Raw genomic sequence first — 18,393 nt, forward strand, 5'->3', positions numbered from 1 at the left:
ATGGGACCTGGCAGAGAAGGCTATGTCAGTACCAGTCTATGGGATCTGGCAGAGAAGTCCATGGCAGTACCAGTCTGAGGGACCTGGAAGAGAAGTCTATGGCAGTATCAACCTATGGGATCTGGCAGATAAGTCTATGGGTACCAGTCTATGGGACCTGGCAGAGAAGTCTATGGGTACCAGCCTATGGGACCTGACCGAAAAGTTTATGGCAGTAGCAGTCCATGGGACCTGGCAGAGAAGTCTTTGGAAGTACTAGTCTATTGGACCTGGCAGTAAAGTCTATGGCAGTGCCAGTCTATGGAACCTGGCAGAGAAGCCTATGGCAGTACTAGTCTATGGGACCTGGCAGAGAAGCCTTTTGCAATACCAGTCTATGGGATCTGGCAAAGAAGTCTATGGCAGTGCCAGTCTATCGGACCTGGCAGAGAAGTCTATGTCAGTACCAGACTATGGGACTTGGCAGAGAAGTCTATGACAGTACCAGTCTATGGGACCTGACAAAGAAGTCTATGGCGGTACCAGTCTATGGGACCTGGCAGAGAAGTCTATGGCAGTACCATTCTATGGAATCAGGCAGAGAGGTCTATGGAAGTACCAGTCTATGGGATCTGGCAAAGAAGTCTATGGCGGTACCAGTCTATGGGACCTGGCAGAGAAGTCTATGGAAGTACCAGTATATGGGATCTGGCAGAGAGGTCTATGGAAGTACCAGTCTATGGGATCTGGCAAAGAAGTTTATGTCAGTATCAGCCTATGGGACCTGGCAGAGAAGTCTATGGCAGTACCAGCCTATGGGACCTGGCAGAGAAGTCTATGGCAGTACCAGCCTATGGGACCTGGTGGAGAAGTCTATGGCAGTACCAGCCTATGGGACCTGGCAGAGAAGCCTATGGCAGTAACAGTCTATGGGATCTGGCAGAGAAATGTATAGCAGTACCAGCCTTTTGGACCTAGCAGAGAAGTCTATGGCAGTACCAGCCTATGGGATCTGGCAGAGAAGTCTATGTCAGTACCAGTCTATGGGATCTGGCACAGGAGTCTATGGCAGTATCAGTCTATGGGATCTGGCAGAGGAGTCTATGGCAGTACCAGTCTGTGGGACCTGGCAGAGAAGTCTATGGCAGTATCAGTTTATGGTATCTGACAAAGAAGTCTTTGGCAGTATCATTCTATGGAATCTGGCAGAGAGGTCTATGGAAGTACCAGTCTATGGGATCTGGCAAAGAAGCCTATGTCAGTACCAGCCTATGGGACCTGGCGGAGAAGTCTATGGCAGTACCAGCCTGTGGGACCTGCGGAGAAGCCTATGGCAGTAACAGTCTAGGGGATCTGGCAGATAAGTCTATAGCAGTACCAGCCTATTGGACCTAGCTGAGAAGTCTATGGCAGTATCAGTCTATGGGATCTGGCAGAGGAGTCTATGGCAGTACCAGTCTATGGGATTTGGCAGAGAAGTCCATGGCAGTACCAGTCTGAGGGATCTGGAAGAGAAGTCTATGGCAGTATCAACCTATGGGATCTGGCAGATAAGTCTATGGGTACCAGTCTATGGGACCTGGCAAAGAAGTCTATGGGTACCAGCCTATGGGACCTGACCGAAAAGTTTATGCCAGTAGCAGCCCATGGGACCTGGCAGAGAAGTCTTTGGAAGTACTAGTCTATTGGACCTGGCAGAAAAGTCTATGGGTACCAGCCTATGGGACCTGACAGAAAAGTCTATGGCAGTGCCAGTCTATGGAACCTGGCAGAGAAGCCTATGGCAGTACTAGTCTATGGGACCTGGCAGAGAAGCCTTTTGCAATACCAGTCTATGGGATCTGGCAAAGAAGTCTATGGCAGCGCCAGTCTATCGGACCTGGCAGAGAAGTCTATGACAGTACCAGTCTATGGGATCTGACAAAGAAGTCTATGACAGTACCAGTCTATGGGACCTGACAGAGAAGTCTATGGCAGTACCCTTCTATGGAATCAGGCAGAGAGGTCTATGGAAGTACCAGTCTATGGGATTTGGCAAAGAAGTTTATGTCAGTACCAGCCTATGGGACCTGGCAGAGAAGTCTATGGCAGTACCAGCCTATGGGACCTGGTGGAGAAGTCTATGGCTGTACCAGCCTGTGGGACCTGGCAGAGAAGCCTATGGCAGTGACAGTCTATGGGATCTGGCAGAGAAGTCTATAGCAGTACCAGCCTTTTGGACCTAGCAGAGAAGTCTATGGCAGTACCAGCCTATGGGATCTGGCAGAGAAGTCTATGTCAGTACCAGTCTGTGGGACCTGGCAGAGAAGTCTATGGCAGTATCAGTCTATGGTATCTGACAAAGAAGTCTATGGCAGTATCATTCTATGGAATCTGGCAGAGAGGTCTATGGAAGTACCAGTCTATGGGATCTGGCAAAGAAGCCTATGTCAGTACCAGCCTATGGGACTTGACAGAGAAGTCTATGGCAGTACCAGCCTATGTGACCTGGCGGAGAAGTCTATGGCAGTACCAGCCTGTGGGACCTGCGGAGAAGCCTATGGCACCAACAGTCTATGGGATCTGACAGATAAGTCTATAGCAGTACCAGCCTATTGGACCTAGCTGAGAAGTCTATGGCAGTATCAGCCTATGGGATCTGGCAGAGAAGTCTATGTCAGTACCAGTCTACGGGATCTGGCATAGAAGTCTTTGGCAGCACCAGTCTATGAGACCTGGAAGAGAAGTTTATGGAAGTACCAGTCTTTGGGACCTGGCCGAGAAGTCTATGTCAGTACCAGTCTATGGGATCTGGCAGAGGAGTCTATGGCAGTAGCAGTCTATGGAACCTGGCAGAGAAGTCTATGGCAGTACCAGTCTATGGGACCTGGCAGAGAAGCCTATGACAGTACCAGTCTATGGGATCTGGCATAGAAGTCTTTGGCAGCACCAGTCTATGGGACCTGGCAGAGAAGTCTATGGAAGTACCAGTCTTTGGGACCTGGCCAAGAAGTCTGTGACAGTACCAGTCTTTGAGACCTGGCAGAGAAGTCTGTGGAAGTATCAGTCTATGGGATCTGGCAAAGGAGTCTATGGCAGTACTATTCTATAAAATCTGACAGAGAGGTCTATGGCAGTACCAGCCTATGGGACCTGGCAAAGAAGTCTATGGCAGTACCAACCTGTGGGACTTGGCAGAGATGTCTGTGGCAGTACCAGTCTATGGGACATTGCAAAGAAGCCTATGTCAGTACCAGTCTAAGGGATCTGGCACAGGAGTCTATGGCAGTATCAGTCTATGGGATCTGGCAGAGGAGTCTTTGGAAGTACTAGTCTATTGGACCTGGCAGTAAAGTCTATGGCAGTGCCAGTCTATGGAACCTGGCAGAGAAGCCTATGGCAGTACTAGTCTATGGGACCTGGCAGAGAAGCCTTTTGCAATACCAGTCTATGGGATCTGGCAAAGAAGTCTATGGCAGTGCCAGTCTATCGGACCTGGCAGAGAAGTCTATGTCAGTACCAGACTATGGGACTTGGCAGAGAAGTCTATGACAGTACCAGTCTATGGGACCTGACAAAGAAGTCTATGGCGGTACCAGTCTATGGGACCTGGCAGAGAAGTCTATGGCAGTACCATTCTATGGAATCAGGCAGAGAGGTCTATGGAAGTACCAGTCTATGGGATCTGGCAAAGAAGTCTATGGCGGTACCAGTCTATGGGACCTGGCAGAGAAGTCTATGGAAGTACCAGTATATGGGATCTGGCAGAGAGGTCTATGGAAGTACCAGTCTATGGGATCTGGCAAAGAAGTTTATGTCAGTATCAGCCTATGGGACCTGGCAGAGAAGTCTATGGCAGTACCAGCCTATGGGACCTGGCAGAGAAGTCTATGGCAGTACCAGCCTATGGGACCTGGTGGAGAAGTCTATGGCAGTACCAGCCTATGGGACCTGGCAGAGAAGCCTATGGCAGTAACAGTCTATGGGATCTGGCAGAGAAATGTATAGCAGTACCAGCCTTTTGGACCTAGCAGAGAAGTCTATGGCAGTACCAGCCTATGGGATCTGGCAGAGAAGTCTATGTCAGTACCAGTCTATGGGATCTGGCACAGGAGTCTATGGCAGTATCAGTCTATGGGATCTGGCAGAGGAGTCTATGGCAGTACCAGTCTGTGGGACCTGGCAGAGAAGTCTATGGCAGTATCAGTTTATGGTATCTGACAAAGAAGTCTTTGGCAGTATCATTCTATGGAATCTGGCAGAGAGGTCTATGGAAGTACCAGTCTATGGGATCTGGCAAAGAAGCCTATGTCAGTACCAGCCTATGGGACCTGGCGGAGAAGTCTATGGCAGTACCAGCCTGTGGGACCTGCGGAGAAGCCTATGGCAGTAACAGTCTAGGGGATCTGGCAGATAAGTCTATAGCAGTACCAGCCTATTGGACCTAGCTGAGAAGTCTATGGCAGTATCAGTCTATGGGATCTGGCAGAGGAGTCTATGGCAGTACCAGTCTATGGGATTTGGCAGAGAAGTCCATGGCAGTACCAGTCTGAGGGATCTGGAAGAGAAGTCTATGGCAGTATCAACCTATGGGATCTGGCAGATAAGTCTATGGGTACCAGTCTATGGGACCTGGCAAAGAAGTCTATGGGTACCAGCCTATGGGACCTGACCGAAAAGTTTATGCCAGTAGCAGCCCATGGGACCTGGCAGAGAAGTCTTTGGAAGTACTAGTCTATTGGACCTGGCAGAAAAGTCTATGGGTACCAGCCTATGGGACCTGACAGAAAAGTCTATGGCAGTGCCAGTCTATGGAACCTGGCAGAGAAGCCTATGGCAGTACTAGTCTATGGGACCTGGCAGAGAAGCCTTTTGCAATACCAGTCTATGGGATCTGGCAAAGAAGTCTATGGCAGCGCCAGTCTATCGGACCTGGCAGAGAAGTCTATGACAGTACCAGTCTATGGGATCTGACAAAGAAGTCTATGACAGTACCAGTCTATGGGACCTGACAGAGAAGTCTATGGCAGTACCCTTCTATGGAATCAGGCAGAGAGGTCTATGGAAGTACCAGTCTATGGGATTTGGCAAAGAAGTTTATGTCAGTACCAGCCTATGGGACCTGGCAGAGAAGTCTATGGCAGTACCAGCCTATGGGACCTGGTGGAGAAGTCTATGGCTGTACCAGCCTGTGGGACCTGGCAGAGAAGCCTATGGCAGTGACAGTCTATGGGATCTGGCAGAGAAGTCTATAGCAGTACCAGCCTTTTGGACCTAGCAGAGAAGTCTATGGCAGTACCAGCCTATGGGATCTGGCAGAGAAGTCTATGTCAGTACCAGTCTGTGGGACCTGGCAGAGAAGTCTATGGCAGTATCAGTCTATGGTATCTGACAAAGAAGTCTATGGCAGTATCATTCTATGGAATCTGGCAGAGAGGTCTATGGAAGTACCAGTCTATGGGATCTGGCAAAGAAGCCTATGTCAGTACCAGCCTATGGGACTTGACAGAGAAGTCTATGGCAGTACCAGCCTATGTGACCTGGCGGAGAAGTCTATGGCAGTACCAGCCTGTGGGACCTGCGGAGAAGCCTATGGCACCAACAGTCTATGGGATCTGACAGATAAGTCTATAGCAGTACCAGCCTATTGGACCTAGCTGAGAAGTCTATGGCAGTATCAGCCTATGGGATCTGGCAGAGAAGTCTATGTCAGTACCAGTCTACGGGATCTGGCATAGAAGTCTTTGGCAGCACCAGTCTATGAGACCTGGAAGAGAAGTTTATGGAAGTACCAGTCTTTGGGACCTGGCCGAGAAGTCTATGTCAGTACCAGTCTATGGGATCTGGCAGAGGAGTCTATGGCAGTAGCAGTCTATGGAACCTGGCAGAGAAGTCTATGGCAGTACCAGTCTATGGGACCTGGCAGAGAAGCCTATGACAGTACCAGTCTATGGGATCTGGCATAGAAGTCTTTGGCAGCACCAGTCTATGGGACCTGGCAGAGAAGTCTATGGAAGTACCAGTCTTTGGGACCTGGCCAAGAAGTCTGTGACAGTACCAGTCTTTGAGACCTGGCAGAGAAGTCTGTGGAAGTATCAGTCTATGGGATCTGGCAAAGGAGTCTATGGCAGTACTATTCTATAAAATCTGACAGAGAGGTCTATGGCAGTACCAGCCTATGGGACCTGGCAAAGAAGTCTATGGCAGTACCAACCTGTGGGACTTGGCAGAGATGTCTGTGGCAGTACCAGTCTATGGGACATTGCAAAGAAGCCTATGTCAGTACCAGTCTAAGGGATCTGGCACAGGAGTCTATGGCAGTATCAGTCTATGGGATCTGGCAGAGGAGTCTATGGCAGTACCAGTCTGTGGGACCTGGCAGAGAAGTCTATGGCAGTATCAGTTTATGGTATCTGACAAAGAAGTCTTTGGCAGTATCATTCTATGGAATCTGGCAGAGAGGTCTATGGAAGTACCAGTCTATGGGATCTGGCAAAGAAGCCTATGTCAGTACCAGCCTATGGGACCTGGCGGAGAAGTCTATGGCAGTACCAGCCTGTGGGACCTGCGGAGAAGCCTATGGCAGTAACAGTCTAGGGGATCTGGCAGATAAGTCTATAGCAGTACCAGCCTATTGGACCTAGCTGAGAAGTCTATGGCAGTATCAGTCTATGGGATCTGGCAGAGAAGTCTATGTCAGTACCAGTCTATGGGATCTGGCAGAGGAGTCTATGGCAGTACCAGTCTATGGGATTTGGCAGAGAAGTCCATGGCAGTACCAGTCTGAGGGATCTGGAAGAGAAGTCTATGGCAGTATCAACCTATGGGATCTGGCGGATAAGTCTATGGGTACCAGTCTATGGGACCTGGCAAAGAAGTCTATGGGTACCAGCCTATGGGACCTGACCGAAAAGTTTATGGCAGTAGCAGCCCATGGGACCTGGCAGAGAAGTCTTTGGAAGTACTAGTCTATTGGACCTGGCAGAAAAGTCTATGGGTACCAGCCTATGGGACCTGACAGAAAAGTCTATGGCAGTGCCAGTCTATGGAACCTGGCAGAGAAGCCTATGGCAGTACTAGTCTATGGGACCTGGCAGAGAAGCCTTTTGCAATACCAGTCTATGGGATCTGGCAAAGAAGTCTATGGCAGCGCCAGTCTATCGGACCTGGCAGAGAAGTCTATGACAGTACCAGTCTATGGGATCTGACAAAGAAGTCTATGACAGTACCAGTCTATGGGACCTGACAGAGAAGTCTATGGCAGTACCCTTCTATGGAATCAGGCAGAGAGGTCTATGGAAGTACCAGTCTATGGGATTTGGCAAAGAAGTTTATGTCAGTACCAGCCTATGGGACCTGGCAGAGAAGTCTATGGCAGTACCAGCCTATGGGACCTGGTGGAGAAGTCTATGGCTGTACCAGCCTGTGGGACCTGGCAGAGAAGCCTATGGCAGTGACAGTCTATGGGATCTGGCAGAGAAGTCTATAGCAGTACCAGCCTTTTGGACCTAGCAGAGAAGTCTATGGCAGTACCAGCCTATGGGATCTGGCAGAGAAGTCTATGTCAGTACCAGTCTGTGGGACCTGGCAGAGAAGTCTATGGCAGTATCAGTCTATGGTATCTGACAAAGAAGTCTATGGCAGTATCATTCTATGGAATCTGGCAGAGAGGTCTATGGAAGTACCAGTCTATGGGATCTGGCAAAGAAGCCTATGTCAGTACCAGCCTATGGGACTTGACAGAGAAGTCTATGGCAGTACCAGCCTATGTGACCTGGCGGAGAAGTCTATGGCAGTACCAGCCTGTGGGACCTGCGGAGAAGCCTATGGCACCAACAGTCTATGGGATCTGACAGATAAGTCTATAGCAGTACCAGCCTATTGGACCTAGCTGAGAAGTCTATGGCAGTATCAGCCTATGGGATCTGGCAGAGAAGTCTATGTCAGTACCAGTCTACGGGATCTGGCATAGAAGTCTTTGGCAGCACCAGTCTATGAGACCTGGAAGAGAAGTTTATGGAAGTACCAGTCTTTGGGACCTGGCCGAGAAGTCTATGTCAGTACCAGTCTATGGGATCTGGCAGAGGAGTCTATGGCAGTAGCAGTCTATGGAACCTGGCAGAGAAGTCTATGGCAGTACCAGTCTATGGGACCTGGCAGAGAAGCCTATGACAGTACCAGTCTATGGGATCTGGCATAGAAGTCTTTGGCAGCACCAGTCTATGGGACCTGGCAGAGAAGTCTATGGAAGTACCAGTCTTTGGGACCTGGCCAAGAAGTCTGTGACAGTACCAGTCTTTGAGACCTGGCAGAGAAGTCTGTGGAAGTATCAGTCTATGGGATCTGGCAAAGGAGTCTATGGCAGTACTATTCTATAAAATCTGACAGAGAGGTCTATGGCAGTACCAGCCTATGGGACCTGGCAAAGAAGTCTATGGCAGTACCAACCTGTGGGACTTGGCAGAGATGTCTGTGGCAGTACCAGTCTATGGGACATTGCAAAGAAGCCTATGTCAGTACCAGTCTAAGGGATCTGGCACAGGAGTCTATGGCAGTATCAGTCTATGGGATCTGGCAGAGGAGTCTATGGCAGTACCAGTCTGTGGGACCTGGCAGAGAAGTCTATGGCAGTATCAGTTTATGGTATCTGACAAAGAAGTCTTTGGCAGTATCATTCTATGGAATCTGGCAGAGAGGTCTATGGAAGTACCAGTCTATGGGATCTGGCAAAGAAGCCTATGTCAGTACCAGCCTATGGGACCTGGCGGAGAAGTCTATGGCAGTACCAGCCTGTGGGACCTGCGGAGAAGCCTATGGCAGTAACAGTCTAGGGGATCTGGCAGATAAGTCTATAGCAGTACCAGCCTATTGGACCTAGCTGAGAAGTCTATGGCAGTATCAGTCTATGGGATCTGGCAGAGAAGTCTATGTCAGTACCAGTCTATGGGATCTGGCAGAGGAGTCTATGGCAGTACCAGTCTATGGGATTTGGCAGAGAAGTCCATGGCAGTACCAGTCTGAGGGATCTGGAAGAGAAGTCTATGGCAGTATCAACCTATGGGATCTGGCGGATAAGTCTATGGGTACCAGTCTATGGGACCTGGCAAAGAAGTCTATGGGTACCAGCCTATGGGACCTGACCGAAAAGTTTATGGCAGTAGCAGCCCATGGGACCTGGCAGAGAAGTCTTTGGAAGTACTAGTCTATTGGACCTGGCAGAAAAGTCTATGGGTACCAGCCTATGGGACCTGACAGAAAAGTCTATGGCAGTGCCAGTCTATGGAACCTGGCAGAGAAGCCTATGGCAGTACTAGTCTATGGGACCTGGCAGAGAAGCCTTTTGCAATACCAGTCTATGGGATCTGGCAAAGAAGTCTATGGCAGCGCCAGTCTATCGGACCTGGCAGAGAAGTCTATGACAGTACCAGTCTATGGGATCTGACAAAGAAGTCTATGACAGTACCAGTCTTTGGGACCTGACAGAGAAGTCTATGGCAGTACCCTTCTATGGAATCAGGCAGAGAGGTCTATGGAAGTACCAGTCTATGGGATTTGGCAAAGAAGTTTATGTCAGTACCAGCCTATGGGACCTGGCAGAGAAGTCTATGGCAGTACCAGCCTATGGGACCTGGTGGAGAAGTCTATGGCTGTACCAGCCTGTGGGACCTGGCAGAGAAGCCTATGGCAGTGACAGTCTATGGGATCTGGCAGAGAAGTCTATAGCAGTACCAGCCTTTTGGACCTAGCAGAGAAGTCTATGGCAGTACCAGCCTATGGGATCTGGCAGAGAAGTCTATGTCAGTACCAGTCTGTGGGACCTGGCAGAGAAGTCTATGGCAGTATCAGTCTATGGTATCTGACAAAGAAGTCTATGGCAGTATCATTCTATGGAATCTGGCAGAGAGGTCTATGGAAGTACCAGTCTATGGGATCTGGCAAAGAAGCCTATGTCAGTACCAGCCTATGGGACTTGACAGAGAAGTCTATGGCAGTACCAGCCTATGTGACCTGGCGGAGAAGTCTATGGCAGTACCAGCCTGTGGGACCTGCGGAGAAGCCTATGGCACCAACAGTCTATGGGATCTGACAGATAAGTCTATAGCAGTACCAGCCTATTGGACCTAGCTGAGAAGTCTATGGCAGTATCAGCCTATGGGATCTGGCAGAGAAGTCTATGTCAGTACCAGTCTACGGGATCTGGCATAGAAGTCTTTGGCAGCACCAGTCTATGAGACCTGGAAGAGAAGTTTATGGAAGTACCAGTCTTTGGGACCTGGCCGAGAAGTCTATGTCAGTACCAGTATATGGGATCTGGCAGAGGAGTCTAAGGGAATAGCAGTCTATGGAACCTGGCAGAGAAGTCTATGGCAGTACCAGTCTATGGGACCTGGCAGAGAAGCCTATGACAGTACCAGTCTATGGGATCTGGCATAGAAGTCTTTGGCAGCACCAGTCTATGGGACCTGGCAGAGAAGTCTATGGAAGTACCAGTCTTTGGGACCTGGCCAAGAAGTCTGTGACAGTACCAGTCTTTGAGACCTGGCAGAGAAGTCTGTGGAAGTATCAGTCTATGGGATCTGGCAAAGGAGTCTATGGCAGTACTATTCTATAAAATCTGACAGAGAGGTCTATGGCAGTACCAGCCTATGGGACCTGGCAAAGAAGTCTATGGCAGTACCAACCTGTGGGACTTGGCAGAGATGTCTGTGGCAGTACCAGTCTATGGGACATTGCAAAGAAGCCTATGTCAGTACCAGTCTAAGGGATCTGGCACAGGAGTCTATGGCAGTATCAGTCTATGGGATCTGGCAGAGGAGTCTATGGCAGTACCAGTCTGTGGGACCTGGCAGAGAAGTCTATGGCAGTATCAGTTTATGGTATCTGACAAAGAAGTCTTTGGCAGTATCATTCTATGGAATCTGGCAGAGAGGTCTATGGAAGTACCAGTCTATGGGATCTGGCAAAGAAGCCTATGTCAGTACCAGCCTATGGGACCTGGCGGAGAAGTCTATGGCAGTACCAGCCTGTGGGACCTGCGGAGAAGCCTATGGCAGTAACAGTCTAGGGGATCTGGCAGATAAGTCTATAGCAGTACCAGCCTATTGGACCTAGCTGAGAAGTCTATGGCAGTATCAGTCTATGGGATCTGGCAGAGAAGTCTATGTCAGTACCAGTCTATGGGATCTGGCAGAGGAGTCTATGGCAGTACCAGTCTATGGGATTTGGCAGAGAAGTCCATGGCAGTACCAGTCTGAGGGATCTGGAAGAGAAGTCTATGGCAGTATCAACCTATGGGATCTGGCAGATAAGTCTATGGGTACCAGTCTATGGGACCTGGCAAAGAAGTCTATGGGTACCAGCCTATGGGACCTGACCGAAAAGTTTATGGCAGTAGCAGCCCATGGGACCTGGCAGAGAAGTCTTTGGAAGTACTAGTCTATTGGACCTGGCAGAAAAGTCTATGGGTACCAGCCTATGGGACCTGACAGAAAAGTCTATGGCAGTGCCAGTCTATGGAACCTGGCAGAGAAGCCTATGGCAGTACTAGTCTATGGGACCTGGCAGAGAAGCCTTTTGCAATACCAGTCTATGGGATCTGGCAAAGAAGTCTATGGCAGCGCCAGTCTATCGGACCTGGCAGAGAAGTCTATGACAGTACCAGTCTATGGGATCTGACAAAGAAGTCTATGACAGTACCAGTCTATGGGACCTGACAGAGAAGTCTATGGCAGTACCCTTCTATGGAATCAGGCAGAGAGGTCTATGGAAGTACCAGTCTATGGGATTTGGCAAAGAAGTTTATGTCAGTACCAGCCTATGGGACCTGGCAGAGAAGTCTATGGCAGTACCAGCCTATGGGACCTGGTGGAGAAGTCTATGGCTGTACCAGCCTGTGGGACCTGGCAGAGAAGCCTATGGCAGTGACAGTCTATGGGATCTGGCAGAGAAGTCTATAGCAGTACCAGCCTTTTGGACCTAGCAGAGAAGTCTATGGCAGTACCAGCCTATGGGATCTGGCAGAGAAGTCTATGTCAGTACCAGTCTGTGGGACCTGGCAGAGAAGTCTATGGCAGTATCAGTCTATGGTATCTGACAAAGAAGTCTATGGCAGTATCATTCTATGGAATCTGGCAGAGAGGTCTATGGAAGTACCAGTCTATGGGATCTGGCAAAGAAGCCTATGTCAGTACCAGCCTATGGGACTTGACAGAGAAGTCTATGGCAGTACCAGCCTATGTGACCTGGCGGAGAAGTCTATGGCAGTACCAGCCTGTGGGACCTGCGGAGAAGCCTATGGCACCAACAGTCTATGGGATCTGACAGATAAGTCTATAGCAGTACCAGCCTATTGGACCTAGCTGAGAAGTCTATGGCAGTATCAGCCTATGGGATCTGGCAGAGAAGTCTATGTCAGTACCAGTCTACGGGATCTGGCATAGAAGTCTTTGGCAGCACCAGTCTATGAGACCTGGAAGAGAAGTTTATGGAAGTACCAGTCTTTGGGACCTGGCCGAGAAGTCTATGTCAGTACCAGTCTATGGGATCTGGCAGAGGAGTCTATGGCAGTAGCAGTCTATGGAACCTGGCAGAGAAGTCTATGGCAGTACCAGTCTATGGGACCTGGCAGAGAAGCCTATGACAGTACCAGTCTATGGGATCTGGCATAGAAGTCTTTGGCAGCACCAGTCTATGGGACCTGGCAGAGAAGTCTATGGAAGTACCAGTCTTTGGGACCTGGCCAAGAAGTCTGTGACAGTACCAGTCTTTGAGACCTGGCAGAGAAGTCTGTGGAAGTATCAGTCTATGGGATCTGGCAAAGGAGTCTATGGCAGTACTATTCTATAAAATCTGACAGAGAGGTCTATGGCAGTACCAGCCTATGGGACCTGGCAAAGAAGTCTATGGCAGTACCAACCTGTGGGACTTGGCAGAGATGTCTGTGGCAGTACCAGTCTATGGGACATTGCAAAGAAGCCTATGTCAGTACCAGTCTAAGGAATCTGGCAGAGAAGCCTATGACAGTACCAGTCTATGAGACCTGGCAGAGAAGTCTATGGCAGTACCAACCTGTGGGACTTGGCAGAGATGTCTATGGCAGTACCAGTCTATGGGACATTGCAAAGAAGCCTATGTCAGTACCAGTCTAAGGGATCTGGCAGAGGAGTCTATGGCAGTACCAGCCTATGTGATCTGCATGCGTTACATCTTGCAAACAGCTCCTAGAATGGCACCATCAGAAAAAAAAAATGGTGCATGCACAGTGTGTATGTGCATGGGCCAGATCCCCTTTACATGCCCAGATAGCTGTGTCTCTCTGCCCATTCTCTGTGTGACATCTTGCAAGCAACGTCTGGGCTGGCAACATCACACATCCCAGGAGGTATGCATGAGATATTGCACATGTGTATCGTGCCATGGGGTTCAAGGAGACTTGGAGACTTAACGTACCTGCCCATTCAGGGGGGCCGTGACGTCATTCTGGCCTCAGCCGGGGAAGGAAGTGCATTTTACTAATGTGGAAGAGGGAGAGGGAAGGAGGCAGGAGGGAGGACCATGTAAAATTGGGTATAGTTCAGCTTTAAATATCTCACTCCATTAACATTAGCTACAGCTCTAACTGAATGACATTTTGCACATTTATATTAAAAAATCTCAAAGCTACTGTAAAACTGCTTGAACATTTGTTCTATGTGAACAGAGGAAAAAGCCCAGTGTTGGTAAGTTATTTTCTCTCCAGGTCAGATGTTCTTCATTCATACAGAAAAGTGTGCGTCTGGAAAATACTGCAATATGACCACTAGATGGAGCTGGTGTTCATATTAAGTATTTACAGTACTTCTTATGATCATCAGCTCCATCTAGTGGCCGTAATGCAGTATTTTTCTTTGGTGTGTGAATAAATGACACTTGATCTGGAGAGAAAATAGCCTAATAACATTAGATGTTGCCCCCCATTTGCACAAAATGAATATGCATGCAGTTTCACAGGATAAATAGCCCTACATTTCTTTCCATAAATATACCCCTTAGTTTGCTCTGTGTGCTGTGTATCATTTGCAAATGTCTAGAAGGTGCATTTTAAGGTTAGTTAAAGTGGAACTTAACTCTTAAAATAAAGTTTTGCTCTATGCCCCCTCCCCCTTTTCCTGTTTTTTTTTTTTTTTTTTTTTTTGGGTGGCCCCACCACCATTTCAGCCTATGGTAGAATGACATCCTGCTCCCACAGCCCCTTGGGGAAAAACCTGCCACATACCCCAGGAGATTATGGGAGCCAATTCACTCAATGGCCTGGGGGAGGGAACTGCCATGTTATCAGGGACTGGACTGCCTGAATACACAAGAGGCACCTGGCTGGACCAAGATGGCAGTATGGGACACAGGCCCAGACAGCTGAAAAAATGGATGGTTGTATGGCAATGTTGGATCACTTGGACAGGTAAGCAGTGCTGGTATAAGGTCATCCGCTCAGGGCAAAGATGCCAAACTGTTCTACTTTTTCCAGCTCAGTGCAAGGCAATCTACTGCCTTGCATCGTGCGGTGGTCAATAGAGCTAAATAAAATGTCATTGTGTGACATTTCAATAAAGTTTGCTGGCTTCTGAATACAGGAGTGCTCCACTGGCAGGAACGAGGAGGGGGAAGAGAGAACACAGCCCACACCTCTCCCAGCTCCCAGTGCTAGGCTAATAGGAGTAGTGATGCCACTGTCACTATTCCTGTCAGCCTTGTAACAGAAGAAATACAGTGAACCATTGCGTCCAGGGCAGCCGCCCACCCCTTGTCTCTACCCTCTCAAGGTAGGGGGGATGGGGGGTTAAGTTCCACTTTAAATAATATTACTCTGTAGGGGTGGTTGCAAAGTCAAAGGCAGAGCTTAAGACTTGAATGCAAACTTACCAGAGGAAAACTTTTTGGTTCCCAGCATTTCAGAGGCAGCCAGAGTTCTGACCACTTTTTGGTCATGAAGACTTCCACCAGGCATGGGGGTAGGAGATTTTGCAGGAGGCACTTTACTTACAGGGGAGCGAGGCTTTATTGTCTCCAGACTCTTTTCGGCGGGGGGCATTGCAGCTTCGGCACGGGGGGTGACATGCGTGGAAAGGGGTTGCTCATTGTTTATTTCCGACAGCTTAACCTGGTAATTCGCCTTGCTGCTGCACTGCTCTGCCTGAGACTTCTTGGAAGTCCTCACATCACTCAAATAACTGCTGTTCACACATCTGTCCTGTTCTGTGCTATACACCTTAGATTGCCTTAGCGATTCACGTAATAACGGATCATTGACACAGCAAATGTTCTCTACTGGCTTCTGATGGGCTTTAAGTCTCTGCTGGGTATGATCTTCCTCAGAAGAAGTACTATCACTCATGAAGGTTATGGAGGCCCTTCCTTGAAGGCTCCTATCAGAGCTAGATGCTGTAGATGTTTCTTCAGAGAGTGCCGGCTTGTCTAGACGTCCTCCATCAACCTTCTTTTTTTTCTCCAGAGTTTTCATATTTTCTTGCTCAAAAACCTCTCCATCCTTGACCTTGGATGTAGCAAATGATACAGCGGTCTCATCATTGTCTATAACCTTGACTGTTGAGGGCACGCTTGTGATTGCTTCTGAAGGACTACACCGAATGCTGAGATCAAAAGTCTCTGTTTTACCAAAGGACCCTTGCAACAACTTACTCATCTCTAGAATGTTGCTGGACATCTCCACTGTAGGCATACATGGCTTAGAAGCTACATCGAAAAAGGCACTGTCAGACCGTGGATGGACATCACGTCCTGAGATGCTAGATGACGTAGGCTCTGTATCCACCAATGGTGGGGATTCTTCTGGGGTTTTAGTAGCAGCTTGCTTTGACCTATCAATCATCTCAGGCAAAGAATCGTCACAATTAGTATCTAATTTAGAAGCAGCACAAATTTTTCTGTCTACATTGTGTTTGGGAAGTGTTTGGGATTCACGGATCTCTGATTGATCTATAGAGTCTTTGGCATCTCTAGAAAGGGTGGTTTTTATAGGTTCAATCATTGCAATTAGCTCCTTTTCTACTAACTGTCCAGTGGAAGGGGCATTTGGCTTTACTGACGTACAACTAGGAAATAACTTTCCTTGGGTGGACTTGTCTAAATTCTTCACAGCTTTTTTAATGGGTTCTTGGTTCTCAAGACTCTGAAATTTGCTTTCTAAACATACAGCTTCACTTGCCCTGTTACAACCAGCGAAATAACCATCACTGAGCTGACTGTTTTTTGTTGCATTCAACTTGTGTCCTGATTGGGTAACAGTAGGCTCCTGCTTTTCACTGATTGTCCCCAAATTACTTTCATACACTGAGTTGTTCTTTAGCTCAGTATCCCAAGAAATATCCTGCTGTAATTTCGGGTTGCCACCATGGGGAGCCCTCTCCTGGCTATGTGGTTCTTTGCAAATAGAGCGATCATCTTCATCTTTGGATTCTCCAGTTTCCAATTTTGTGGAATTTTCATTTTCTATGGAACATGTTTCCTGCGTCTGATGTTGTAGAAGGACTATGGTAGTTCCAACACTGACCGCAATGTCAGGCTGTAAAGAAGAGGGGCATTTTTCGGAGGTGCCTTCAACTTCACCAATTGTTTGGGCATTTTCTATTGCCTCTTCATGTTTGTTACATCTCCAGGATTCAAAAGACTTTTCAGGAGTGCCTTCAACTTCACCAATTATGTGGGCATTTTCTGTTGCATCTTCAAGTTTGTTACATCTCTGGGATTCCAAAGTTTTCTCAGGAGTGCCTTCAACTTCACCAATTACTTGGGCATTTTCTGTTGCCTCTTTGTGTTTGTTACCTCTCCAGGATTCAAAGGATTTTTCAGGAGTGCCTTCAACTTCACCAATTGTTTGGGCATTTTCTGTTGCCTCTTCGTGTTTTTTACCTCTCCAGGATTCAAAGGATTTTTCGGGAGTGCCTTCAACTTCACCAATTGTTTGGGCATTTTCTGTTGCCTCTTCGTGTTTGTTACATCTCCAGGATTCAAAAGATTTTTCGGGAGGGACTTCAACTTCACCAATTGTTTGGGCATTTTCTGTTGCCTCTTCGTGTTTGTTACATCTCCAGGATTCAAAAGATTTTTCGGGAGGGACTTCAACTTTACCAATTGTTTGGGTATTTTCTTTTGCCTCTTCGTGTTTGTTACATCTCCAGGATTCAAAAGAATTTTCGGGAGTGACTTCAGCTTTACCAATTGTTTGGGCATTTTCTTCGTGTTTGTTACATCTCCAGGATTCAAAAGAATTTTCGGGAGTGACTTCAGCTTTACCAATTGTTTGGGCATTTTCTTCCTGTTTGTTACATCTCCAGGATTCAAAAGATTTTTCTGAAGTGACGTCAACTTCACCAGTTGTTTGGGCATTTTCTGTTGCCTCTTCATGTTTGGTACATCTCCAGGATTCCAAAGATTTCTCAGCAGTGCCTTCAACTTCGCCAGTTGTTTGGGCATTTTCTGTTGTCTCTTCACTTTCGTTACATCTCCAGGATTCCAAAGATTTTTCGGGAGTGACTTCAACTTCACCAATTATTTGGGTATGTTCTGTTGCCTCTTCATGTTTGTTACATCTCCAGGATTCAAAAGATTTCTCAGGAGTGCCTTCAACTTTACCAATTGTTTGGGCATTTTCTGTTGCCTCTTCGTTTTTGTTACCTCTCCACGATTCAAAAGATTTTTCGGGAGTGCCTTCAACTTCACCAATTGTTTGGGAATTTTCTGTTGCCTCTTCATGTTTGCTACATCTCCAGGATTCAAAAGACTCTGTTTCTTGATCTTCAGGACAAGCTGACTGAGTAGGTACATGGTGTGTTTGTGTGGATGAAGCTTTGTTTACCTCTTCGCTTTTGGTTTTAGACATATTTTCATTGGTTGACTCTGACCAGTTTAGTCGGTTTTGTTCTGGGTGGTTCCTCAGTGGAACATTGCTTTCACTTGATTTAGAAGTTTTCTCACCAGTAATGGAAACACCAGTTTCTTCTTTATACTTATCATAAACCAGCAATGTTTCCATCTCATCAGTTTCACCAGTACCTTGTATTGAAAACTGATTGGTATCATATTTTTCGTGTACGTTGGCACTGGTATGTAAAGTGCTATTTGCCTCAGAACTTGCTTCTGTGATGCTTTCATCAATATTTGTGTTGTCTGCTTGTACTTCTGGACTTTTTAAATCATTGATGTAAGATGACTGGTTAGCAATGTAATTAGCAGCTTCTTCCTGTTGTCTGTAAATCTCAGCAAGAATGGACGTGCGATCCAGAAACATGACTTCTTCTGAATCTTCCCCAGAGTCGTAACATGCAAACACGCACTCTTCTTCAGGCATGTCTTCTAAAGGGGCATCCTGTAATATTTCAGCCTCAGTCGCTGTATCTTGCGGTTCTAGTTCCATTGTCTTTAGGGTCTTGCATTCTTCAA

The 18,393-nt window shown here is 47.8% G+C and overlaps 1 protein-coding gene across 1 annotated transcript in view; it reads right to left on the reverse strand.

Moving 5' to 3' along the window:
- Positions 1-18,387, reverse strand: part of LOC309544095 (uncharacterized protein) — a gene marked incomplete at its 3' end in the record, with an annotated part of 32,521 nt that extends 14,134 nt beyond the window's left edge. Inside the window, exon 1 of the mRNA XM_082276476.1 lies at positions 14,857-18,387. Within this exon, the coding sequence (XP_082132602.1) occupies positions 14,857-18,367 (3,511 nt within the window). The remainder of the gene's footprint in view (positions 1-14,856) is intronic.
- Positions 18,388-18,393: the final 6 nt, after the last annotated feature.

The sequence above is a fragment of the Pelophylax lessonae genome, assembly GCF_965119305.1.
Source record: "Pelophylax lessonae genome assembly, contig: HAP1_SCAFFOLD_929, whole genome shotgun sequence".
NCBI lineage: Eukaryota > Metazoa > Chordata > Amphibia > Anura > Ranidae > Pelophylax > Pelophylax lessonae.